At 45.5% G+C, this 27,524-nt stretch overlaps 1 protein-coding gene across 1 annotated transcript in view; it reads left to right on the forward strand.

The window, feature by feature from the left end:
• The first annotated feature begins 1,284 nt into the window (after positions 1-1,284).
• Positions 1,285-27,524, forward strand: part of AOC3 (amine oxidase copper containing 3) — a 64,650-nt gene continuing 38,410 nt past the window's right edge. The window contains exons 1-2 of the mRNA XM_069751871.1: positions 1,285-2,953; positions 14,534-14,819. Coding sequence (XP_069607972.1) covers positions 1,363-2,953; positions 14,534-14,819 — 1,877 coding nt within the window. The 5' untranslated portion in view covers positions 1,285-1,362. The remainder of the gene's footprint in view (positions 2,954-14,533; positions 14,820-27,524) is intronic.

Below are 27,524 nucleotides of genomic sequence, written 5' to 3' on the forward strand. Positions count from 1 at the left end.
TCTGGCTATTAGGAGCAGTGCCTAGTAAAAAGGCTATAAAGGCACAGATGATTGGCCTCGGGGAGACCAAAACATCCAACACTGCGGAGACACCATCACGTGTTTCTCAACGCAGTGATTCCAGAACACTGCCCCCATCCCTTATGGGAAATATGCAGATGCAGGTAAAGAAGCTGCGGAGACACCATCACGTGTTTCTCGATGCAAGCAGTGAATAGCCAGGCCTTTCCCCGGGAAGGAACAACCACGGGAAGGGCAGCATCCTATGAAGGAAAGCCACCTATGCCAAGCATGGTATCCATCCACAGACAGCTGTTTCTGGGTGTTTGCCCCTCATCAGTGTGGAGTAGGAATCTGGCTATTAGGAGCAGTGCCTAGTAAAAAGGCTATAAAGGCACAGATGATTGGCCTCGGGGAGACCAAAACATCCAACACTGCGGAGACACCATCACGTGTTTCTCAACGCAGTGATTCCAGAACACTGCCCCCATCCCTTATGGGAAATATGCAGATGCAGGTAAAGAAGCTGCGGAGACACCATAACGTGTTTCTCGACGCAAGCAGTGAATAGCCAGGCCTTTCCCCGGGAAGGAACAACCACGGGAAGGGCAGCATCCTATGAAGGAAAGCCACCTATGCCAAGCATGCCAACTTGTCAACTGCGTTGAAAAACACGTGATGGTGTCTCCGCAGTGTTGGATGTTTTGGTCTCCCCGAGCAGACCTGCACTGTTGTTTAACATTGATTAGAAAACCAGGGTCAAGATAGTACAGAGGGCAGAATTCAGGCCACTGAATAAAGCTGCAAAATACTGTAACTGTCCATTGATTGCTCAGTTTAGCTGACATCTATTCATTGCTTTTATTCCTAATCCACATACACACAAACCTCAGCTGAGTATGTATGTTTCATTAAATCAGACGTGTTTGTCATATCTGTAAGTGGTTAATACGAAACAAATTCAAGAATGGGGGCACAGTTTGAAATATTTTAGGAGGGAGATAAGAAGAAATGTGACAAAAATTATTTCACTGATTATCAGATGCTTGGAAAAAACATTAAGTTTATAAGGTTGTTAAGTCCGTAGTAAATGACATATGTTCAGGATAAACGTACTGAGTACAGAGTGCATGAACCAAATGCCTTTTTGGACAAAATAGTTTCCAAGAATGCTTTCAATTAAAAGTATCCATGTTATCCTCATGAAACTTGGAGCTAAGCCATCTGCATATGGTTTTCTGCTGTTTTCACAATTCTCCTCCCTCAGAGTCATAACTTATACCACAGTTTTGTATTTCAGAAACTCTACTCTATGTGTTTGAAGGACTTCTTGCCTGCTTCTTACTATATATTCTGACTATCATGAACGTGAAGGCTGTGCTCATACTCTTGGCTGTGGCATTGGTAACTATCTTGGCACTTGTCTCTGTTTTGCTATCGGGAGCTGGGAAGTCTACAGAAAGTTGTTCTTCTAAACCTCAACATGGAAATTATAAATCCAATGTGGCCCATCAGAAAAGTGACAAAGGCTCAGTGTTTTCGGACCTGACGCCAGAAGAGTACTCTGCGACTGTTGACTACCTGAAAAAAAATCTTGGCAAGAAATTTGTGAATGCTGCTGATGCAAAACCTACTGAAAATTGTATTTACTATATTGATATTAAATACCCCCCAAAACAACAGGTTTTAGATTATTTAGATCGAGGGGGAGAAAAACCTACACGTGAGGCTCTTGCTGTTGTTTTCTTTGGAGATCAAGAAGAACCTACCATTACAGAATATGTGGTAGGTCCTCTTCCCAAACCATCATACCACAATGATATCACACTGGAAAAATACAAAGAAAAAATCCCTTACTACAGCAGACCTGTGATTGGTAAAGAGTACTCTGATGCTTACGCTTTAGTATATGAAAAGGAATTTTCTACTGCACCTCAGTTTTTAAAAGCACTTGGATATGATGGATCCAATTTTGCGGCTCTTACCACAGCTCCAAGAGGTGTCAAATCTGGAGATAGAAGCTCCTGGTTTGTTTTATTTGTCAAAGTTAAAGAAAGTTGTTTCACTGTCCATCCAGTTGGACTGGAAATACTTTTGGACCACAAAAGTCTAGATTTTACGAAATGGAAAGTAACAAAAGTCTTCTACAATGGAGCTTACTTCTTGAATATGGCTGATTTGGAGAAACAGTTCAATGCAGGGAAAGTTGAAGTGATAAAAATTCAAAAAGTTAAACCAGAAAATGATATTGGCTCTATGGAACCAAAGGTCAGTCCACAGCCTGGAGCACCATTGCAGTTCAACCCAGCTGGTAATAGGTACACAGTTAATAAGAACCAGGTTTCTTTCCAGTCATGGAGCTTCACATATGGACTAAATGTCAACTCTGGCCCACGTCTGTTTGATATCCGATTTAAGAATGAACGTATTGCCTACGAAATCAGTACTCAAGAAGCACTTGCAATTTATGGATCTAATGCACCTGGAGGGATGATCACCAGATACATGGATGCCAACTTTGGCATTGGAAGATTCTCATTTGAATTAGTGAGAGGTGTTGATTGCCCTCATCTTGCCACTTATATTGATGCTCATTATCTAATGGAATCTGAAAGCCCCGAGAAGACTAAGAATGCCATGTGCATTTTTGAGCAAAACTTGGGTGTACCTCTTCGTCGACACTATTCCAATATGCACTCCATGTATTACGGAGGGCTTGCCAGTACTGTTTTGATTGTCCGTGCTGTTTCTACTCTTATTAATTATGATTATGTTTGGGATTTTGTCTTCTATCAAAATGGAGTCATCGAAGCCAAGATGCATGCTACTGGATATATCAGTTCATCATTCTACTTTGCTGATGGAAAAGAGTATGGGTCAAGAGTGGGTGAACACACGCTGGGAACTCTTCACACACATTTTATTAATTACAAAGTGGATCTGGATGTTGGAGGTAAGACACATATATCTACAGCTAAAATTATATTCAGCGCATTATCAATAAAAAAGTGGAAATGATCTTCAAAGCTATTGTAAGTAGTGCGTATTCATGTAATTTTGGTGTGCATATAGCAATTAAAGTTATATGCTTGATTAAAAATGTTCTCCTCAATGAACAATTCATCTTTGTTGGAATTGTTCGTTGATGAGGAACAGCTAACAAAGTATCTCTCTGCGGGACCCCCAGTAATCGAATTTTATGCCTGGGGGGGATGTCTGGCAGTAAGTGTACAATTTCACCTGAAACACCACAAAAGGGTAAACTAAACAATACAATGCCTTTCAAATCAGTGGGATCTCTTTATAATGCTGGACAGGACAGGACCAAGCAAACTCAAATTTATGTCACCACTCTCGGCTCTGGATATGGGATGAGTATTCTGAAACCCCTTTTTCCACACCACACATACACTCCATTACCTCAGGATAGGGTGTATAAAAATGGGCTTACTGAACTGGAAGCCTCTTTAATAAATGACTGGATAAATGCACTATGTAGTGATAATGTAAATTAAAGGATATCTAACACCAGCAATTTGTATATTAATCTGACCCTGTGATCCTTCAGACAATTGAATGTTAATAATAATGTTTTTTTCAGCTAGACTGTACAATAGATGTCATGGCACAGTTATAAAATAAAAATGTGCCTAGTTGTGTGATAAAACATTGCCACAACAACTAATCATACAACTGCAACACCCCGACCTACTATCTCCTTCCCCATCATTATGTAGAATGTAAGCTCGCAAGGGAAGGGTCCTCTGTACCAGTCTATCATTGTTAGTTTGTCTACTGTAAGTGATATCTGTATTTTGTATGTAACCCCTTCTCATGTAATCAATGGTGCTCTATAAATAATAATAAGTACAGGTTAGCTAGAAACAACATTATTATTATCATTTACCCGTATATACTCGAGTATAAGCCGACCCGAGTATAAGCCGACCCCCTAATTTTGCCACAAAAAACTGGGAAAACTTATTGACTCGAGTATAAGCCTAGGGTAGGAAATGCAGCAGCTACCGGTGAATTTCAAAAATAAAAATAGATGCTCCATACCGTTCATTATTGCCCCATAAGATGCTCCATATAAAGCTGTGCCATATATAATGCTCTGCACCATTCATTATGGCCCCATAGATGCTCCATAGAAAGCTGTGCCATATATAATGCTCTGCACCATTCATTATGGTCCCATAGATGCTCCTTAGAAAGCTGTGCCATATATAATGCTCTGCACCATTCATTATGGTCCCATAGATGCTCCATAGAAAGCTGTGCCCTATATAGAATGCTCTGCACCGTTCATTATGGCCCCATAGATGCTCCTTATAAAGCTGTGCCATATATAATGTTCTGCACCGTTCATTATGGCCCCATAGATGCTCCCTATAAAGCTGTGCCATATATAATGTTCTGCACTGTTCATTATTGCCCAATGGATGCTCCTTATAATGCTGTGCCATATATAATGTTCTGCACCATTCATTATTGCCCCATGGATGCTCCATATAAAGCTGTGCCATATAGAATGCTGCTGCTGCTGCAATAAAAAAAAAATCACATACTCACCTCTCTTCGCTCAGGACGCCGGCACTGGCAATATTTACCTGCTCCTCGTGCGGCTCCGTCTCCAGCACTGACACTCAGCAGAGGGCGCGCACTGACTACGTCACCGCGCTCTCTGAACTGAGCGTCACTGCCAGAGGACGCTAGAGATAGAGCAGCACTGGAGCGAGGAGCAGGTAAATATCGCGCAGCGCTGCGCTCCCCGTATACTTACCTGCTCCCGGCGCGGTCCCTGGCTTCCCCAGCGCTGCATCTTCTTCCTGTATTGAGCGGTCACAGTTACCGCTCATTTACAGCAATGAATATGCGGCTCCACCCCTATGGGAGGTGGAGCCGCATATTCATTTCTGTAATGAGCGGTACCATGTGACCACTCAGTACAGGAAGAATCTGCAGCGCTGGGGAAGCCAGGGACTGCAGGGACCGCGCCGGGAGCAGGTAAGTATGATTACACAGCCCCCGCTCCCCCTCCCCTGCTAACCTCCCGGTATATGACTCGAGTATAAGCCGAGAGGGGGACTTTCAGCCCCAAAAAATGGGCTGAAAATCTCAGCTTATACTCGAGTATATACGGTAATGGCCAGTAAAATAATGGGGTCAGTAATATGTAACATGCAATTTTGTAATGTCAGGTTCCCTTTAAGTAATTAAATTTAGACAATTTCAGAGACTTGCTACTTAAAAAGTTTGTGCACATTTAATAATTCCTTTTGGTTAGAGGTGTAACTCAAAAGTAAGCTGGTCAAAAAAGTCTTCTGCTGGGACCCTCAGCCATCAGCTGTACTCTGAGGGGAACCTTTACATCTGCAAACGTATTTACATCTGCAATCCTGCTCCACTTCTAACCTCCCTCACTCTTTTACTCCCTGTCCACTTCTTCTCCCTGTGTAACCATCTAGTTGTTGTTGTTATCATCATGGGTATCTTCAAGTTCCCCATTGAGGCATACCATTGAACTTAAGCCAGAGTCACACTACCGTAGAATACGGGCGAGTGCTATATGAGAAAACATCGCATAGCACTCGGACCAGTGTAAATCTATGGGGCAGCTCATATCACCGTATTTTTTCTCAGGTGTAATCGACGTGCGACTGAAATCGCAGCATGCTGTGATTGTACGTGTACATCGTCCGAGACTCGCCAATGCTATGAGTGCGAGAAAAACTCGGACGCCACATGCACCTTCCATCTAGCTTCTGACAAAAAAGCACACATTTTCCTCATTTCAGCCCATTGAGCCATTAAATGCAATGGGGAAAATCAGAGAGAAATGTAAAGCCATACGCATGTCATACGGATGCCATACGGATACATAGTTGCGAGAAAATCGCATCATCGCATTGCAAACGCATTACACACGGATAACCATACAGGACCGATTTTCCAGAAATTTAGTGTGACGCCAGACTCTCAAACTCACCTCTCCTCTAATCAACCTACAGTCTACTAACATTGTCTTATTTTTTCTCTTTGACTACTTCCAGTTCAGAGAGTGAACACATCTTTGTTGGAACCTTACCAGTCTTGACATTGCCATGTTCTCTAACTATCTTCCAATATCGCAATTTCAACCATACCATGTCACCTCATAACACTGAACCAACCAGCGCATTCTATAACACAAATTGCATCTCATTCTCATTGCTTCATTTACATACAGTACATTAGAACTCAACAAAGTTCTGTCATATTAACCTGATGAGAAAACTGAAATAATATTCCAGGTTCACAGAACAGCATAGAAAGGTTGTAAGTAAGTCTACTTCAAAGAAGACCTTACTACAAGAGATGAGCAATCCTGAACAATAAAGGTTGGGGTTCATACTGAACACCTTGTGTCTGGTACCGAACTCCAAACACGGGCTATTTACTGGAAGTCCGGTTTACTGTTCGGGTTCGAGACAAATAAAGTTTGTTGAATGGCTGTAGCCCAGCCAATCAACAAGCTTTTAGGCTGTGGGCACTTTCGGAGCCATCACAACCATGCAAAGTATTGGCAAAGCTGTGACTGGCCGGCGCATCACGTGACCCTGCCTGCTTAAATGCCAGATCACTGGTGTCACCACCATTCTGATCTGATTAGCGTTGGGACAGGATGCTGTTCGAGTGATGAACAGTGTTTGGTTCTGTGTGTGTACTGTGTGAAAAAGCCTCTGTGTGTACTCTGCACCCGTGTCTGTGGGAATACTGTGCCAAAAAGCCTGTGTGTGTACTCTGCATGTGTCTCTGCGTGAATACTGTGCCTAAAATCACCTTTTTTTCCTCTGTGTATTTATCTGTGGGAATATTGTACCTAAACATTTTTTTTTACTCTGCAACTGTGTCTGTGGGGGAACTGTTAATAAAAACACTTTTTTACTCTGCATGTCTGTCTGTGGGAAAAATATACTTACAAAACACTTCTTTTTACTTTGCATCTGTGTCTGTGGAAGTGCTGTGCCTAAAAACCACTTTTTAAACTTTAAACCTGTGTCTGTGGGCTTACTGTCCCTAAAAGCCTGTGTGTGTATTCTACACAAATCTTTATGGGAGTATTCTGAAAAAAACAGTGTTTCTGGGTACTCTGCAAAAAATCCTGTGTGGGTGTACTCTGCAAAAGTGCCTTGTTGGGGGTACTCTGAAAACAGCCTCTGAACAAACTGTGTTGGAGTGTAACAATGGCTGGGTGTGGCTGGTATACTTCCCTATTCAGACAATGGTACGAACAAGCCCTGTGGCATCCACGCCTGATTCATTTTAATTATTGTGTGCCTGCCCACGTTGGCTCTGGACAGGCAAATGTGTCTGTCTGTGATCACACCCCCTGATGTTCTAAATACACATTCTGACAGTATACTTGATGAATGGCAGGCCAGCACCTCCAAGGCGTAAAGGGCAAGTTCAGGCTATATGTCCAATTTGAAGGCTCAGAATCAAATTAGGCAGACCCATCACTCAGTGCATGGAGACCTGTGGACACATACTCTTCTACCATGTTGTTGAAACTGTCATGCTCCTTGATTTCATCCCTTCAGCTTGTGTTCTCTGACAAACTTCTCTTTCTGCTGAGCCACAGGAGAAACAACCTTTCTCTGGATGTTTGGGCTCTGTTTTCTGGTTGCTGTCTGTCAGCAGGTGTTTTCTTTTGTCTGCCTATCACCTTTTGAGTGCAGATTTTACATTCTGTCCCCCAGCGGGCGTTGCCTGCTGGTGATAGTCATTTAGATGTTGTGACATTCCTTAGATGTTTGGAGCCACTCTGTGAGTTTTCAGCTAAGGATTTTCGCCTGTTTCTTTGCTATACTTTACACCTATCTTCTGTTTATCTTTAGTAAGTAGGTTGTTGATTTGTTGAGTAATACAGTAATTGCTTTATTCTTTGTTTGTATTCTGACTCCAAGTAAGCTGAAAGTGAAGGGCGCTGTGAGACTCCATTTCTAGGCTGCCTTTTTTACCGTGCTCACACATAGTGATGTCCTAAGCTTGAACTCAACTGTAGGAGGCACATCTGAAGATTTCAGAAGAAGGTTTTTTTCCCAGCTGTTTTCTGTGCTCTGCCTCTTCCTCCTCAACCTCCTCATTGTTAGGCTAGGTTCATATTGCGTTAGTGCAATCCGTTTAGCGCCTAGCGCTAGCAGATTGCGCTAACGCAATGTTGTTTTATGGGGTCGCGTTAAACGTCCCCGCTCTCGCAGATCTCCGATCTGCGAGAGCGGGGAACGGACCTCGGGCGCGCCGCGGACGCTGCAAGCTGCTCACAAAGGCTTGCCAGTAGGTGCAGAATGGAGTTCCAGTGCGTGGTCACGTCGCAAACCAGTTGGTGATCTGCTACTTGCATGCACTGCTGCAGCATTGTGAGAGCAGTGGCAGCTGTAGCTGACTTGTGGAAATTGGTGCTGAAGCGGCGCATCTTGACCTGAAGCTCTTTCAAATCTGCTGTCCGAGTATCCCTGAACACATTCACTCATCACTATTGAAAATCCATCTCTTCAGAACAGCTAACAGCCTGCAATAACTCTGCTGCCATCACTATAGAGCTGTCAGCTGACCAATGCCAGAGCTTCTGCAATCCCTGAACCTACTGTCTCCTTCCTCATTATCCTATAGAATATAAGGCTGCAAGGTTAGGGTTCCTATTAGTTTGTTAATTGTAATTTCTATTTGTGTATTGTATGAAACCCCTCCTCATGTGCAACACCATAGAATCAATGTTGCTCTAAACATAAAAAATAATCATAATCCCCTGTATGATGTTCCACCCAGTGGTCACCCCTGCTCTCCTTGCCACTCTACACACAGCAGAAAGCCACAGCAGTTGGCACCTGTGTTTCTGGATCGCCCCCACGTAAGGGCAATGGGGTACTCGGTACCGGGTCCTTCAGTTCCCTCAGCGAGGATGTCACGGTGGCCCGACCCGGACCGTGGCCCTATGAGGGGCGCCCACTTAAAAGGCAGAGTTCGTGACGCCACCTGTGGTATTCGGTCAGGGTGACCGACGCTGCTTAGGGGTCCACTGGGGTGATGTGATGGCAGCTAGATGGAAAAACCTTCCCACAGGTGAAGTGTTTCCCCAGGGCTTCCCAGAGGTGTGGATGGTGATGGTGGGTGATGTAAGGTGCGGTGAATAACGAGGACACAATGGGTGCAGTCTCTTTAACTTTACTGAAGGCTTCAACATCCTCAGTCCAGAGCACCGGATAACAGGGTATGCAGAGTCCAACCGGTCTGATGACAATTCCAGAGTCCCCCTATCCAGGTGGAAATCAGTAGCCTTCCTACTAGCGCTCGTGCGTTGTAGTACCCCCCTGCTGAGCAACTCGGTAAGGTCCTCACAATTTTTGTAGATGTTATGTCTTTCTCTCTCTGTCCTCCAGATGGTATGGATAGGGCAAACCCATATGACGAGTGTCCTGAGGCTTTTTACAGGAACTCTAGAGACGCCCCGGCCCCCACAATTTGCCACCCATGTCTTCTTAGGTTTTAAGGTCGGGCAGCCAAATTGGAATTGATTGTCCTGCCGGTCTCTGAAGTAAAGCGTAGAGACTATTACTCCCTCAGTGTTCCAGCCACCGGTCCGCGCTCCAGAAGGAGGTAGCCTCTCTCAGGACAGGACTCCTTCTGGTTTTTGTTCTCCTTTTGCTGTGACTTCGTGTCTCACTCCCTACAACGCAAGTCTCTTCGTGTACTTTCTTAGGATGCTGCCACACGTGGGGCAGGCACAGCTCCATGTCTTTCTGTCTTGCTAGGCCTCTGCCAGGATCCCACCCCTGACAGGGACCTCTGTCTGCAGCTCTGATGTTCCTCCTTTTCCCTCTGTCTGCCTGACAGGAACTGACTAACTTCCTATCCAACCCACTAGTTTTACCCTAATGTGAGGAGTGCCCTAGTAGATAGGAGCAAGGCTCCCCCTGGTGGACTGGAGTTTGAAGTGTGTTGTGTGTTTTGTGATACCTGGTAGGGTGAACTCCTTTGGTGCCATCAGACGTAACATCACTCCCCCTGGTGGAAGAATGACATTACTGCAACAACCAGGACTCTGGGGCGCTGCATTTCCTCTTCATCAGCAGAGATGTGCTACGATGGTTCGCTGACCGTTTGCACTACCCCTCTCACGTACTCATCCTAAAACAGAACAAATGGTTGGGCATCAGTTCACTCAATCTCCTCCACTTGTGGGGCAGGGCCAGGTGGATGGCCCAAAGAACCACAGTCAGCAGAGACATAAAAAAGCAAAAGTGACTGCTGCATGTCTTGGGGCTCAGACTGCTTGCCTGATTTGCAAGGGGGTGATGCAGAAGACAAAGCAAAGGAACTGAAGTCACTCTCAGACATCCAATCCAAAGCTACCCCTACTTGTTCTGGTCTCACCATTCGTTCAGCAGTACTCTTGCCTATGAAGCTATGCAGAACGTACAATTGCTTGCGTCCACCAGAGGAAGATGTTTCATTTATGCACATAGCAGGCACAGAACGGCCACGTCCTCTCTCTTCTAGCAGCAGCTACACCACCGCCAGCAGCAACATGGCCACATCCTCTATTTGATGCTCTCCTCATTCTTTGCACCACAAAAAAAGTGCAGAGTATTACACAGCCTGCATGAAGAGTGCCCCCACAGAAGCTGTTTTTAGAGTACCCCCAAAAATAAATAAAAAAAAACAGTGTTAACTACCTCCTCCACCTCTTCTGCCTCTTCAACCTCCTCCACTTGGCCTCCTGGTTCAAAATTATTATTTTTTTTATTATTTTATGTTATTTTAAGTTATTTCCTAATCCACCTGTTTGCAGGGCATTTGTCCTGCTCTTACCCCCATTTAGCTTCCATTTCACTCACCTAGCCCTTACTATGAACAATTTACAGCCATTTTAAAGCACCATTGACTTCTTTTGAGTTCGGGTTCAGGGTCAATTTCACGATCAAGTTCAGATGCCGAACTGAACTTTGAACTACAGTTTGACCGAACCTGAACATCCACGGGTCCGCTCATACCTACTTATTACATACAACTTCAAGTTTGCACTCACGTATGCTAAAAAAGACTACTTGTTACTCTCATATCTACATCCAAAGACCACAATTATTTCAATGTTAAACTTCCATCTGCTCCTGTCTCCCACATCTCTGATTTCAGTTGAGGATCATTTTTAAATTCAGAGAAAAGCTTCGCCCTAGAAAGCCCTCGGTCCCTCAGCACAGTTGTTCAGTCTTCCTCTCCTCCCATAACATGCTTTTTCACAATTCATTATGAAAACCTATGCATTCTATTCTCCAAATCATACCTAAATAATATCTGCTGCAGTGTTGCGCAGTTTAAGAATGTCCAAGATCAGGGCCGCCATCAGGGCATTACAGCCATGACTGGCGTATGGGGCCCGGTGAGCAGAGGGGGCCCGCATTGGGCCCCCTCTTACCTGCTCACCGGGCCCCTACCGGCAGCCGCAGGCTGAACCGGGCCCTTAGCGGCGGCCGGCGCTACAGCTGTTTAACGCTATTGACGTGCGGGCCCGCGCCCACACGTCAATAATTAACAGCCGCCAGCCGCAGCGTGCAGGTCACCGGCGTCTGACGTCATTGTCAGTCGCCGGCGAGTGCACGGTGCAGCTGCGTGGAGAGATCAGGAGCGCGGCAGGTAAGCAGAACTTTTTTTTTTTCTTTTTAATTGAGAGCGGTGATCCGGGGGGGGGGGGGGGGTCAGGGCAGTAAAGCTGGACACAGAGGGGGCAGTAAAGCTGGACACAGAGGGGGCAGTAAAGCTGGACACAGAGGGGGCAGAAAGCTGGACACAGAGGGGGCAGTAAAGCTGGACACAGAGGGGGCAGTAAAGCTGGACACAGAGGGGGCAGTAAAGCTGGACACAGAGGGGGCAGTAAAGCTGGACACAGAGGGGGCAGTAAAGCTGGACACAGGGGGGGCAGAAAGCTGGACACAGAGGGGGCAGTAAAGCTGGACACAGAGGGGGCAGTAAAGCTGGACACAGAGGGGGCAGTAAAGCTGGACACAGAGGGGGCAGTAAAGCTGGACACAGGGGGGGCAGAAAGCTGGACACAGGGGGGCAGAAAGCTGGACACAGAGGGGGCAGTAAAGCTGGACACAGAGGGGGCAGTAAAGCTGGACACAGAGGGGGCAGTAAAGCTGGACACAGAGGGGGCAGTAAAGCTGGACACAGAGGGGGCAGTAAAGCTGGACACAGGGGGGGGCAGAAAGCTGGACACAGGGGGGTGCAGAAAGCTGGACACGGGGGGGGCAGAAAGCTGGACACATGGGGGCAGAAAGCTGGACACATGGGGGGCAGAGTGCTGGACAGAGATGGGGCAGAGTGCTGGACAAAGATGGGGCAGAGTGCTGGACAAAGATGGGGCAGGATTGGACACAGATGGTGCAGAGTGCTGGACACAGATGGGGCAGAGTGCTGGACACAGATGGGGCAGAGTACTGGACACTGATGGGGCAGAGTGCTGGACACTGATGGGGCAGAGTGCTGGACACTGATGGGGCAGAGTGCTGGACAGAGATGGGCAGAGTGCTGGACAGAGATGGGGCAGAGTGCTGGACAGAGATGGGGCAGAGTGCTGGACAGAGATGGGGCAGAGTGCTGGACAGAGATGGGGCAGAGTGCTGGACAGAGATGGGGCAGGATTGGACACAGATGGGGCAGAGTGCTGGACAGAGATGGGGCAGAGTGTTGGACAGAGATGGGGCAGAGTGCTGGACAGAGATGGGGCAGAGTGTTGGACAGAGATGGGGCAGAGTGCTGGACAGAGATGGGGCAGAGTGCTGGACAGAGATGGGGCAGAGTGCTGGACAGAGATGGGGCAGGATTGGACACAGATGGGGCAGAGTGCTGGACACAGATGGGGCAGAGTGCTGAACACAGATGGGGCAGAGTGCTGGACACAGATGGGGCAGAGTACTGGACACAGATGGGGCAGAGTGCTGGGCACAGATGGGGCAGAGTGCTGGACACAGATGGGGCAGAGTGCTGGACACAGATGGGGCAGAGTGCTGGACACAAATGGGGCAGGATTGGAAACAGATGGGGCAGAATGGAGACAGATGGGGCAAGATTGGAGACAGATGGGGCAGGATGGATATGATGGAGACAGATGGGGCAGGATGGGGAGATCATATGGGGCAGAATGGATACTCATGAGGGCAGGATGGGAGAACATATGGCTGGAGCCTGGAATGAGACACACGGGGGCTAGGATGGCAAATATTACCATAGGGGCTAATTAAGGGATATTATTATTGCAGTGATGTATTTATTTTATTTTTTGAGTATACTGTTTTAAATGGAGGGGCGGTCCTGTTACTTTGTAGAGTGATACTATGTTGCCTTCTTCATGTGGTGTAATGTAGAAGCTGGAAAAAATTAAGTAATGTGTTCTACAAGCGGAACTCGAGATAACTGTTTTATTTCCTGCAGAGACGAGTCCTGGCTGGATGAAGTGATGGCTGTCTGTGCTGGATGAAAGATGAAGGACTTCACCTAGAGACGTCACTGGTGAGTCAATGTTACCTATACACTGACACTATACACTGTATACTAAGGTCCTGTGTACAATGTCACCAGTGATCACTGTATTACCTATACATTATATACAGAGCTCCTGTGTGTAATGTCACCGGTGATCACTGTATTACCTGTAGACACTGCTTACTAATTACAGATCTCCTGTGCATAATGGCACTGATGGTGATAGTATTGTGTTTTTTTTTTTTATTACTGATCAGTATTTTAGTATTCAGTCATTGGTGGTAATATGCGGTCTGGTCATGGTGTAGCGGTATTTGTTCCTTGTATTTTATATTATTCGATCACTGTGGTGGTAATATGTCATCTGGTCATAGTGCTGTGGTATTTGTTCCTTGTATGTAGTATTATAGGTCATATTAAAAATTGAAAAATAAATAAAAATATACCTAAATTGTATTGCATATTTTAACAAATATTTAGTAGGTTACAGTAGAGTAGGGCCCGGCCAAAAGTGTCTACCGTGTTATGGTGGCGGCTTAAAAAATCTTTTGGCCAAAACAAAAGTTGCCGGCTATATGTGTGATCTGGTGATGGGAACTGTTAATGTGTGATAGGTGAGAAGTGGAGATTTTCCAAGAGAGAGCGGTGGGACTGTGGACAGTTCGTGGGGTGGAGCCTGGAGGCGGGGCTGGGGTGGAGCCTGGGGAGAGTTTCAAGGGGGCCCCGAAAATTTTGCCAGTATGGGGCCCCGAAATTTCTAGTGGCAGCCCTGTCCAAGATTAACTTTTGCACTAGTATTCATAAACTTTTACATAAACCCCTGCTACAAACTATTAGGTAAATTCCTGTTATTCCTGTTATTTATTTTTTACATGCTGTACTACCTAGATATTCCAAGAAATATGTAATATGAAATATTCATAAAAACTGCAGACATACAGATGAATTTTTGTTTATTATTTTGCAACTTTGGAGCCTTAATGGAAAATATCATTTGTTTTTCTAGGAACTCACAATTCAATTATGACTCAGGATATGAAATTTAATCCTGTACCTTTACCATGGGAACCCGAGGTTACAATACAGCGACCAAAGGTGGTACGAAGCGTATTGGAAAACGAGAACCAAGCAGCTTTTGAGCTTCATGCCAAGGCACCTCGTTATATCCACTTCTCAAGCAACTTAACTAACAAATGGGGCCATCCTCGTTCCTACAGGGTTCAGGTGGTCAGCTTTGCAGGAGACTTTTTACCAGAAGAAAGTCCAGTTGAGAAAGCAATGGGGTGGGCCAGGTGAGAAAAATCAAGGTTTATTTTCTTGTTATAATAATTTTATAATAATAATTTTATTTATAAAGCATCAACAAATTAATCAGCACTTTACCATTAAGCAGGGACATGTACAAACAACAAAAAACAATACACAGTAACACATAGTTCAACAGTTACAGGAGGAGAGAGGGTCCTGCTCCTACAGCTCACAATCTATAAGGAAATAGAGGGGGCATAATAGGCAAATAGTGCTTGTCAGGTATGGTCCAGCCATCATTACAATAAATAGGGCATTTCAATAATGAGCCAGTATCTGTCTAAGCACAGTTACCAAGTGCTATTGTGTACATGAAGGATTTGGAAACAGAACAGATTCTATGAAAAAAAATAGACAATGGAACAGGAAAGAGTTAGATTAGTGAAATAAGAGATGTGTTTTTAAAGAACACTTAAAAATGGTGGGCTTACTATTAATCGTATCGTCTGAGTAGTGCATTCCAGAAAACTGGCACAGCACAAGAGAAGTCTTGGAGATGGAGGTTCAAGTTTGGATCATTGAGAATGTTAGACAGTTGCAGAATGGAGAGCATGGGTAGGGTAATAGACAGAGATAAGGGAGAGACGGGTGATGCAGAACTTTGTGGTGAGCAAGATCATGTTGAATTTTATTCTGTAGAGAATGGGCAACCAGTGGCACAAGGTGGAGGTATCGGTGAAGTGGCTGGACAGAAATATGACCCTCGCTGGCGCATTCAGGATGGATTGGAAAGGAGAGACTTTGGTAAGAGGGAGACTAATCAGTAGGTAGTTTCAGTAGTCCAGACAAGAATGAATAAGAGGAACAGTCAGAGTTTTTGCAGTTTCAATGTTGTGGAATATCATAGTACATAGTAATTTATACAATGTGTTAGTAGTTTTAACTCCAGCGTACAGCTATTTTGTTGTTGACTAAATTCCCTAATAATAGGTCGTTATCAAAATCTCTTCTTTAAATTAGAAACTCTATAAACATGTGTAATGTGAGTTTTTCCAGCCGACCTATACGTTAGATCCCAAATATTTGTTACTCTGCTTTGTGAAGAAGTATTGTCCAGAATGTTTAGAGAACAGCATAATAGCATGAATTTATATACGATAATAAACATTCTGCATATATTCAGTCTATCTTTCAAAAACCATATGTTAGGGGTCAAGTTCCCGCCTCTGCACAGGGGGAATCTCGGGCCATCTCCGCTGCGGTCTCCCATTCTTCTCCTGCCGCAGTGGAGCCTGCTCAGCGGAGACGTCGGTCCCAGCGTCTTGCTCAGTCCCACTCTGTACAAAGAGTTACTGCTGCTTTTCCGGCTTCTGCCATTGAAGTCAGTGCTGGGCAGCGGCGAGCAGACGCTTCTGGGACTAAGTCCTGCTTTTCTCGTTCTGAGCAAGCCCAGAGTAAGATCTCTCACTGGAGATCGAGGGTCACATGGTCAGATACTGCAGCTAAGTCCATTGGTCCTTTCAGGAAGGTCTTTTAAGTGCTAGGACTAAGTCCTGCTTTGCACACACTGAGCATGCCTCAGGCACGATCTCTCAGTGGAGATTTAGGGTCACACGCTCAGGTATGGCAATCTCTCATTGGTCCTTCTAGGAAGGTCTTTTACTTGCTGCAGCTATATAAGGCTCGCATGGCTGCACGGCCATGCGCTAGTGTCAATTCATATATGTGCTTTGTGCCAGTGTGGTTATGCATGAGTGTGTTCAGGGACCCGGCTGAAATAAGCCCCTAGAATACCGGCTTCTCCGGTGAGGAGATTGCATGTTGCATAACCACTGACTGCTATCAGCTTGGCAGTAAGCTTGTGCTCCTGTGAGGCTAACAGGGTGCAGTGCTTCCCTTTCACGGCTACTCTATGGAGTAACAGAGCTAGTCTATACCACCAAACAGTGCCGCCATTCGCTAGTAGCAGGTACCTCCTGCACGGTGGACCCCGGGCTGCGAACGCACCATTTATAATAAACATCTCTATCTTCTCGGTGCGTTTCGCTAGCCCTAACACCATGGTCAATGTCTTTATCTGCATTCACAGATATGCTTCCCCGCGCATACACCAGGAGTGGGGAACCTCTGGCCCCAGGGCCATTTACGGCTCTCGATGACATTTTATCCGGCCCACAAGCACATTCTCAGGGACCGCATTCTTGGGCAGGGAAGTGTATTTTGATTACAACCAGCTCATTAATTTACTCTTGCTCTGTTAGCACACACATGCAGTGTTCAATACTGAACATTGAAGGGCATGCAATGAATGATTACTGTTATGACCTGGTGGTTAGGAGCACCCGGCACGACCTGATAGTTAAACTCACACAGGACAAGCTCTGGGATGTGGGAGCTCTGCTGACCGCAACCCCTAATCTTATCACACACACTAGAAATAGCCGTGGAGCGTTCCTGACTCTCCCTAGACGCCTCTTCACAGCCTAAGAGCTAGCTAGCCCTAGAGATAGAAAATAAAGCCTACCGTGCCTCAGAGAAATTCCCCAAAGGAAAAGGCAGCCCCCCACATATATTGACTGTGAGTAAAGATGAAAGTCACAAACGCAGAAATGAAACAGGTTTCAGCAAAGGGAGGCCAGGCTTACTAAACAGACAGAGGATAGGAAAGGTATCTTTGCGGTCAGCACAAAAAACTACAAAAGACCACACAGAGTGTGCAAAAAGACCTCCGCACCGACTAACGGTGCGGAGATGCCACTCTGCATCCCAGAGCTTCCAGCTAGCAAGACAAAATCATGATAACCAGCTGGACAAGGAAACAATGAACAAATAATAACTATCAGGAACTTAGCTTCTGCTGGAGAAGACAGGTCACCAGAAAGATCCAAGAGCGAACTGAACCAGTGCAGGAACATTGACAGCTGGCATGGAGTAACGATCTGAGTGGAGTTAAATAGAGCAGCCAACCAAAGGATAAACCACGTCACCTGTGTAAGGAACCTCAGAAGCAGCAGCTTCACTCACAGCCACCAGAGGGAATCCATGGACCGAACTCGCCGAAGTACCATTCACGACCACAGTAGGGAGTTCGACAACAGAGTTCACAACAGATTACATCCTGAAACCAGTGCCAGAGATAGGAGGTAGTTTGTGGGTCGAGTTTGTACGGACCCCGAAGGATGGTATTAATATCCAAATGGCCCTTGGCAGAAAAAAGATTCCATACCCCTGACATACACCATAGTAAACAGAAGTCTGCAAGTGACTGATTGACTTCAAGAATGGAATAGAGAGTCCATTAAGACAACCACTACAATAGCTGCAATGATTGCTTCAAGACTGTTTCTTGGGTACTCAGGAGAGGTTGCAGTGATGAGCAGCTCAGGCAATGGCACTCAGTAAGCAGTGCACACCATGGCGGGATGTCCAATGAAAGGAGGCATACTAGCAGCATAATACAGTGACTTGCAAAAGTATTAACCCCACCCCCAATGCCCTTTGATTTCTATTTTGTGTTTTGCTACCTCACAACCTGGAAATTCACTGTTTTTTTTTGAGGGTTTGCATCAGTTCATGTAAAAAACATGCCTACAACTGTGAACATTTGGTTTTCTTTTTACTGTGAAGCAACAAATATAAAAAAAATAACTGAAAACTTCAGTGTGCATAATTATTCACCCCCCTAAATTCAGTACTTTATAGAGCCTCTTTTTGTGCAAATTACAACTGCAAGTCACTTTGGATAAGTCTCTATGAGCATTCCACATCTTGCCACTGAGACTTTTGCCCATTCCTCAAGGCACAACTGCTCCAGTTAGATGATTTCCTTGGATTAAGGTCTGGGCTTTGACTGGTCCACTCTTAAACATTTACATGTTTCTCCTTAAACTACTCGAGTGTTGCTTTAGGGATATGCTTTCGGTCATCTGGTTGGCAGGTGAACTTCCATTTCAGCCTCAAACCACTGACAGACTGAAACAGATTTTGGTAAAGAATATCACTGTATTTTGCACCATTCATCTTTCTCTTGATTCGGACTTCCCTGTCCCTGCAGCCGAAAAACATTCTCACAGCCAGACGCTGCCACCACCATGTTTCACTGTGGGGATGGTGTTCTTGGGCTGATGAGCTGTGTTGGTTTGGTGCATGACCAGCTTATCACCGTTTATCTTGGTGGCCAAAAATATAAATTTTGGTCTCATCTGACCACAGTGCCTTCCTTCATATATTTGAGGAGTCTCCCACATGTCTTTTGGCAAATTCAAAACGAGCCTTACAATCATTGTGTGTAAGTAAAGGCTTTTTTTCTGCCCAATCTTCCATAAAATGCACCTCTATGGAGTGTATGACTTATTGTGATCGTATGAGCATATACTCCTGTCTCAGTTTGGTAACTCTGCAGCTACTTCAGGGTTACCTTTGGTCTCTGTGCTGCCTCCTTGATTAATGCTCTCCTTGCCCAGGCTGAGAGTTTTGATGGGTGGCTCTCTCTTGGCAGGTTTGTTGTGGTATCTTGTTCTTTCCATTTGATGATAATGGATTTGATGGTGCTCCGGAGGACCATTAGAGATTGGGGTATTTTTTATAACCCAACCCTGACTTGAACTTTTCATCAACTTTGTCCCTGACTTCTTTGGAGATCTCCTTGGTTTTCATGGTGTTGTTTGGTTAGTGGTGCATCTTGCTTAATGGTGTTGCAGCCTCTGTGGTCTTTCAAAAAAGTTGTGTATATCTCAACAGACCATGTGACACTTAGACTGCACACAGGTGGACTTCCTTTCACTAAGCATGTGACTTATGAAAGTAATTGTTTGCACCAAAAATGTTTAGGGGCTTCATGGAAAAAGGGGTGAATGCATATGCACATGCCAATTTTTAGTTATTTGATCCTGACACAGTTTTATTCAGACAACCCCTGTCCACACGGGCCCAGGAAGGCACAGGGAGTGAGAGGATGTGGCTCATGCAGTCAGTGACGTGGGCCACACTCACCTACAACCGTAAGTCCCTTTTCACTAGCCTAGTGAAACAGAATCTTACCAGCCACCAGTTCTTCATCCGATAAGACTGGTCCGTTAACAGGGTTATATCGGGCCAGAAACCAACCCAGTAGCATGGAACAATAAACTGAGAAACGGATGTGTGGATTCGTGGATCAAGATAAAAGGGCAGCCCAAGATTAAATGATATATTTAATCACCTTAAAGGGACTTTGTCACCCCAAAAATTGTATCTGAGCTAAGCCCACCGGCATCAGGGGCTTATCTACAGCATTTTGTAATGCTGTAGATAAGCTCCCAATGTAACCTGAAAGATGAGAAATTAAGGTTATATTATACTCACCCACGGGTGGTCCCGCTGCGGTTCGGTCGCATGGGCGTTGCGATCCGGGTACAGCGCCTCCTATCTTCATTCGATGACGTCCTCTTTTTGTCTTCTTGCCGTGGCTCCGGTGCAGGCGTACTTTGTCTGCCCTGATGAGGGCAGAGCAAAGTACTGCAGGGCTCAGGCACCGGGGCTCTCTGACCTTTCCCGGCACCTGCGGACCCGGATCACGACGCCCATGGGACCGGACCGCCCCTGGGTGAGCATAATTTAACCTTTGTTTCTCATCTTTCAGGTTACATCGGGGGCTTAACTACAGCATTACAGAATGCTGTAGATAAGCCCCTGATGTCAGAAGGGATGTAGGGTTGCCCACATCTGGGACCGTAGGTCCGACATGAGCTGGTTGCAAACCTCCACATTCTCAATGGTCCCACCTTGCCTGGGCAAGCATATCTGGGAGGGTCTCCCTCCTCTGGCAGGTTGCATATGGGGAGGGCGCAGGCCTCTTGTTCATGATGTGCCTTCATCATGTTAACGTGGAAGACCTTCCATCTTTCCTGGACCTGGTCCATGGTAGCCAGGTACGTTACAGTGTTGAACTACTGGTGCATGAGATACGGGCCCTCCCAGGTCACCTGAAGCTTGTACTAGGGTACGGGGGCCAGTACCCACACCTTTTGACCCATCTGGCAGGTCCTCTCATAAGCAATCTGGTTGTACCATCAATTCTTATCGGCCTGGGCTCATATTATCGTGCACTGACTGCGCCAAGACCTGCATTTTGTCACGGAAGTGCGCGACTGTTGTGAATTCTGTTGTCGGGCTTCCTCCTGTGGTCATGAATGGTACTTCGGCTGGTTCTGTCCATGGACTTCCTCTGGTGGGTGTTTCTGAGTTTCCTTCCACAGGTGACAAGGTTAATTCGTTAGCTGGCTGCTCTATTTAACTCCACTTAGATCTTTGCTCCATGCCACCTGTCAATGTTCCAGTATTGGTCTAGTTCACTCCTGGATCGTTCTTGTGACCTGTCTTCCCAGCAGAAGCTAAGTTCCAGCTTGTATTTCTTTGGTTTGCTATTTTTCTGTCCAGCTTGCTATTTTTATTGTTGTCTTGCTTGCTGGAAGCTCTGGGACGCAGAGGGAGCGCCTCCGCACTGTGAGTCGGTGCGGAGGGTCTTTTTGCGCCCTCTGCGTGGTCTTTTTGTAGGTTTTTGTGCTGACCGCAAAGTAATCTTTCCTATCCTCGGTCTGTTCAGTAAGTCGGGCCTCACTTTGCTAAATCTATTTCATCTCTGTGTTTCTATTTTCATCTTTACTCACAGTCATTATATGTGGGGGGCTGCCTTTTCCTTTGGGGAATTTCTCTGAGGCAAGGTAGGCTTTATTTTTCTATCTTCAGGGCTAGCTAGTTCCTTAGGCTGTGCCGAGTTGCATAGGGAGCGTTAGGCGCAATCCACGGCTATTTCTAGTAACATAGTAACATAGTAACATAGTTAGTAAGGCCGAAAAAAGACATTTGTCCATCCAGTTCAGCCTATATTCCATCATAATAAATACCCAGATCTACGTCCTTCTACAGAACCTAATAATTGTATGATACAATATTGTTCTGCTCCAGGAAGACATCCAGGCCTCTCTTGAACCCCTCGACTGAGTTCGCCATCACCACCTCCTCAGGCAAGCAATTCCAGATTCTCACTGCCCTAACAGTAAAGAATCCTCTTCTATGTTGGTGGAAAAACCTTCTCTCCTCCAGACGCAAAGAATGCCCCCTTGTGCCCGTCACCTTCCTTGGTATAAACAGATCCTCAGCGAGATATTTGTATTGTCCCCTTATATACTTATACATGGTTATTAGATCGCCCCTCAGTCGTCTTTTTTCTAGACTAAATAATCCTAATTTCGCTAATCTATCTGGGTATTGTAGTTCTCCCATCCCCTTTATTAATTTTGTTGCCCTCCTTTGTACTCTCTCTAGTTCCATTATATCCTTCCTGAGCACCGGTGCCCAAAACTGGACACAGTACTCCATGTGCGGTCTAACTAGGGATTTGTACAGAGGCAGTATAATGCTCTCATCATGTGTATCCAGACCTCTTTTAATGCACCCCATGATCCTGTTTGCCTTGGCAGCTGCTGCCTGGCACTGGCTGCTCCAGGTAAGTTTATCATTAACTAGGATCCCCAAGTCCTTCTCCCTGTCAGATTTACCCAGTGGTTTCCCGTTCAGTGTGTAATGGTGATATTGATTCCCTCTTCCCATGTGTATAACCTTACATTTATCATTGTTAAACCTCATCTGCCACCTTTCAGCCCAAGTTTCCAACTTATCCAGATCCATCTGTAGCAGAATACTATCTTCTCTTGTATTAACTGCTTTACATAGTTTTGTATCATCTGCAAATATCGATATTTTACTGTGTAAACCTTCTACCAGATCATTAATGAATATGTTGAAGAGAACAGGTCCCAATACTGACCCCTGCGGTACCCCACTGGTCACAGCGACCCAGTTAGAGACTATACCATTTATAACCACCCTCTGCTTTCTATCACTAAGCCAGTTACTAACCCATTTACACACATTTTCCCCCAGACCAAGCATTCTCATTTTGTGTACCAACCTCTTGTGCGGCACGGTATCAAACGCTTTGGAAAAATCGAGATATACCACGTCCAATGACTCACCGTGGTCCAGTCTATAGCTTACCTCTTCATAAAAACTGATTAGATTGGTTTGACAGGAGCGATTTCTCATAAACCCATGCTGATATGGAGTTAAACAGTTATTCTCATTGAGATAATCCAGAATAACATCCCTCAGAAACCCTTCAAATATTTTACCAACAATAGAGGTTAGACTTACTGGCCTATAATTTCCAGGTTCACTTTTAGAGCCCTTTTTGAATATTGGCACCACATTTGCTATGCGCCAGTCCTGCGGAACAGACCCTGTCGCTATAGAGTCACTAAAAATAAGAAATAATGGTTTATCTATTACATTACTTAGTTCTCTTAGTACTCGTGGGTGTATGCCATCCGGACCCGGAGATTTATCTATTTTAATCTTATTTAGCCGGTTTCGCACCTCTTCTTGGGTTAGATTGGTGACCCTTAATATAGGGTTTTCATTGTTTCTTGGGATTTCACCTAGCATTTCATTTTCCACCGTGAATACCGTGGAGAAGAAGGTGTTTAATATGTTAGCTTTTTCCTCGTCATCTACAACCATTCTTTCCTCACTATTTTTTAAGGGGCCTACATTTTCAGTTTTTATTCTTTTACTATTGATATAGTTGAAGAACAGTTTGGGATTAGTTTTACTCTCCTTAGCAATGTGCTTCTCTGTTTCCTTTTTGGCAGCTTTAATTAGTTTTTTAGATAAAGTATTTTTCTCTCTATAGTTTTTTAGCGCTTCAATGGTGCCATCCTGCTTTAGTAGTGCAAATGCTTTCTTTTTACTGTTAATTGCCTGTCTTACTTCTTAGTTTAGCCACATTGGGTTTTTCCTATTTCTAGTCCTTTTATTCCCACAAGGTATAAACCGCTTACACTGCCTATTTAGGATGTTCTTAAACATTTCCCATTTATTATCTGTATTCTCATTTCTGAGGATATTGTCCCAGTCTACCAGATTAAGGGCATCTCTAAGCTGTTCAAACTTTGCCTTCCTAAAGTTCAATGTTTTTGTGACTCCCTGACAAGTCCCCCTAGTGAAAGACAGGTGAAACTGCACAATATTGTGGTCGCTATTTCCTAAATGCCCAACCACCTGCAGATTTGTTATTCTGTCAGGTCTATTAGATAGTATTAGGTCTAAAAGTGCTGCTCCTCTGGTTGGATTCTGCACCAATTGTGAAAGATAATTTTTCTTGGTTATTAGCAGAAACCTGTTGCCTTTATGGGTTTCACAGGTTTCTGTTTCCCAGTTAATATCCGGGTAGTTAAAGTCCCCCATAACGAGGACCTCATTATGGGTTGCAGCTTCATCTATCTGCTTTAGAAGTAGACTTTCCATGCTTTCTGTTATATTTGGGGGTTTGTAACAGACCCCAATGAGAATTTTGTTACCATTTTTCCCTCCATGAATTTCAACCCATATGGACTCGACATCCTCATTCCCTTCGCTAATATCCTCCCTTAAAGTGGACTTTAGACAAGACTTTACATAGAGACAAACCCCTCCTCCTCTCCGATTTTTACGATCCTTTCTAAACAGACTGTAACCCTGTAAGTTAACTGCCCAGTCATAGCTTTCATCTAACCATGTCTCGGTTATTCCCACTATGTCAAAGTTACCTGTAGATATTTCTGCTTCTAGTTCTTCCATCTTGTTTGTCAGGCTTCTGGCGTTTGCGAGCATGCAGTTTAGAGGATTTTGTTTTGTTCCAATCTCCTCACTGTGGATTGTTTTAGAAATGTTCTTACCTCCCTTCTGAGTATGTTTTCCTGGGTCGTCTTTGTTCGAGTCTAATGTTTTTCTTCCCGTCCCCTCTTCTTCTAGTTTAACGCCCTCCTGATGAGTGTAGCGAGTCTTCTGGCGAATGTGTGTTTCCCAGGTTTGTTGAGGTGTAGTCCGTCTCTGGCGAGGAGTCCATCATACCAGTAATTCACACCGTGGTCCAGGAATCCAAATCCTTGTTGTCTGCACCATCGTCTTAGCCAGTTGTTTGCATCAAGGATCCTGTTCCATCTCCTGGTGCCATGCCCGTCTACTGGAAGGATAGAAGAAAAAACTACCTGTGCATCCAGTTCCTTTACTTTCTTCCCCAACTCTTCAAAGTCTTTGCAGATTGTCGGTAGGTCCTTCCTTGCCGTGTCATTGGGGCCAACATGTATCAGAAGAAATGGGTGGACGTCCTTGGAGCTGAAGAGCTTTGGTATCCTATCGGTCACATCCTTGATCATCGCACCTGGAAGGCAGCATACTTCTCTTGCAGTTATGTCCGGTCTGCAGATGGCTGCTTCGGTGCCTCTCAGTAGTGAGTCTCCCACCACCACCACTCTTCGTTGCTTCTTGGCTGTACTTTTTGCTGTCACTTGTTGCTGTGTGCCCTTTTCTTTTTTGCTTGCTGGTATTGCTTCATTCTTAGGTGTGCCATCTTCATCCTCTACAAAGATTTGATATCGGTTCTTCAGTTGTGTGGTTGGTGATTTCTCCATGGTCTTCTTGCTTCTTTTGGTCACATGCTTCCACTCATCTGCTTTTGGAGGTTCTCTGACACTTTTTGCACCTTCTGTGACCAGTAGAGATGCTTCTGTTCTGTCTAGAAAGTCTTCATTCTCTTTGATGAGTTTCAAAGTTGCTATTCTTTCTTCCAGACCCCGCACCTTTTCTTCTAAAAGGGCCACTAGTCTACACTTCTGACAGGTGAAATTGGATTCTTCTTCTGGTCGATCTGTGAACATGTAGCACATGCTGCAGCTCACCATGTAGGTTGTCACATCTGCCATGTTGCTCCTAGATCCTGCTGACTTGCTGTGTGTTTGACTTCTTGTGTAATCTACTCAGCCAAGCTCTCTTGCAATAATGTCCTACAGGCAAAAATTACGGCGCGCGGTTTGGTGATGCTTTCGAAGCAGCTGGTCCCGGCTGTACCCAACGATCTTCTAGCTTAGGGAGACTTCGCTTCTCCCAGAAGGCACCTGGAATATGCAAATTAGCCTCCTGAAGCTTGAATCCCTGGTTTGGTGATGCTTTCGAAGCAGCTGGTCCCGGCTGTACCCAACGATCTTCTAGCTTAGGGAGACTTCGCTTCTCCCAGAAGGCACCTGGAATATGCAAATTAGCCTCCTGAAGCTTGAATCCCTGGTTTGGTGATGCTTTCGAAGCAGCTGGTCCCGGCTGTACCCAACGATCTTCTAGCTTAGGGAGACTTCGCTTCTCCCAGAAGGCACCTGGAATATGCAAATTAGCCTCCTGAAGCTTGAATCCCTGGTTTGGTGATGCTTTCGAAGCAGCTGGTCCCGGCTGTACCCAACGATCTTCTAGCTTAGGGAGACTTCGCTTCTCCCAGAAGGCACCTGGAATATGCAAATTAGCCTCCTGAAGCTTGAATCCCTGGTTTGGTGATGCTTTCGAAGCAGCTGGTCCCGGCTGTACCCAACGATCTTCTAGCTTAGGGAGACTTCGCTTCTCCCAGAAGGCACCTGGAATATGCAAATTAGCCTCCTGAAGCTTGAATCCCTGGTTTGGTGATGCTTTCGAAGCAGCTGGTCCCGGCTGTACCCAACGATCTTCTAGCTTAGGGAGACTTCGCTTCTCCCAGAAGGCACCTGGAATATGCAAATTAGCCTCCTGAAGCTTGAATCCCTGGTTTGGTGATGCTTTCGAAGCAGCTGGTCCCGGCTGTACCCAACGATCTTCTAGCTTAGGGAGACTTCGCTTCTCCCAGAAGGCACCTGGAATATGCAAATTAGCCTCCTGAAGCTTGAATCCCTGGTTTGGTGATGCTTTCGAAGCAGCTGGTCCCGGCTGTACCCAACGATCTTCTAGCTTAGGGAGACTTCGCTTCTCCCAGAAGGCACCTGGAATATGCAAATTAGCCTCCTGAAGCTTGAATCCCTGGTTTGGTGATGCTTTCGAAGCAGCTGGTCCCGGCTGTACCCAACGATCTTCTAGCTTAGGGAGACTTCGCTTCTCCCAGAAGGCACCTGGAATATGCAAATTAGCCTCCTGAAGCTTGAATCCCTGGTTTGGTGATGCTTTCGAAGCAGCTGGTCCCGGCTGTACCCAACGATCTTCTAGCTTAGGGAGACTTCGCTTCTCCCAGAAGGCACCTGGAATATGCAAATTAGCCTCCTGAAGCTTGAATCCCTGGTTTGGTGATGCTTTCGAAGCAGCTGGTCCCGGCTGTACCCAACGATCTTCTAGCTTAGGGAGACTTCGCTTCTCCCAGAAGGCACCTGGAATATGCAAATTAGCCTCCTGAAGCTTGAATCCCTGGTTTGGTGATGCTTTCGAAGCAGCTGGTCCCGGCTGTACCCAACGATCTTCTAGCTTAGGGAGACTTCGCTTCTCCCAGAAGGCACCTGGAATATGCAAATTAGCCTCCTGAAGCTTGAATCCCTGGTTTGGTGATGCTTTCGAAGCAGCTGGTCCCGGCTGTACCCAACGATCTTCTAGCTTAGGGAGACTTCGCTTCTCCCAGAAGGCACCTGGAATATGCAAATTAGCCTCCTGAAGCTTGAATCCCTGGTTTGGTGATGCTTTCGAAGCAGCTGGTCCCGGCTGTACCCAACGATCTTCTAGCTTAGGGAGACTTCGCTTCTCCCAGAAGGCACCTGGAATATGCAAATTAGCCTCCTGAAGCTTGAATCCCTGGTTTGGTGATGCTTTCGAAGCAGCTGGTCCCGGCTGTACCCAACGATCTTCTAGCTTAGGGAGACTTCGCTTCTCCCAGAAGGCACCTGGAATATGCA

Source organism: Ranitomeya imitator, chromosome 2 (assembly GCF_032444005.1).
Source record: "Ranitomeya imitator isolate aRanImi1 chromosome 2, aRanImi1.pri, whole genome shotgun sequence".
In the NCBI taxonomy this organism is placed as follows: domain Eukaryota; kingdom Metazoa; phylum Chordata; class Amphibia; order Anura; family Dendrobatidae; genus Ranitomeya; species Ranitomeya imitator.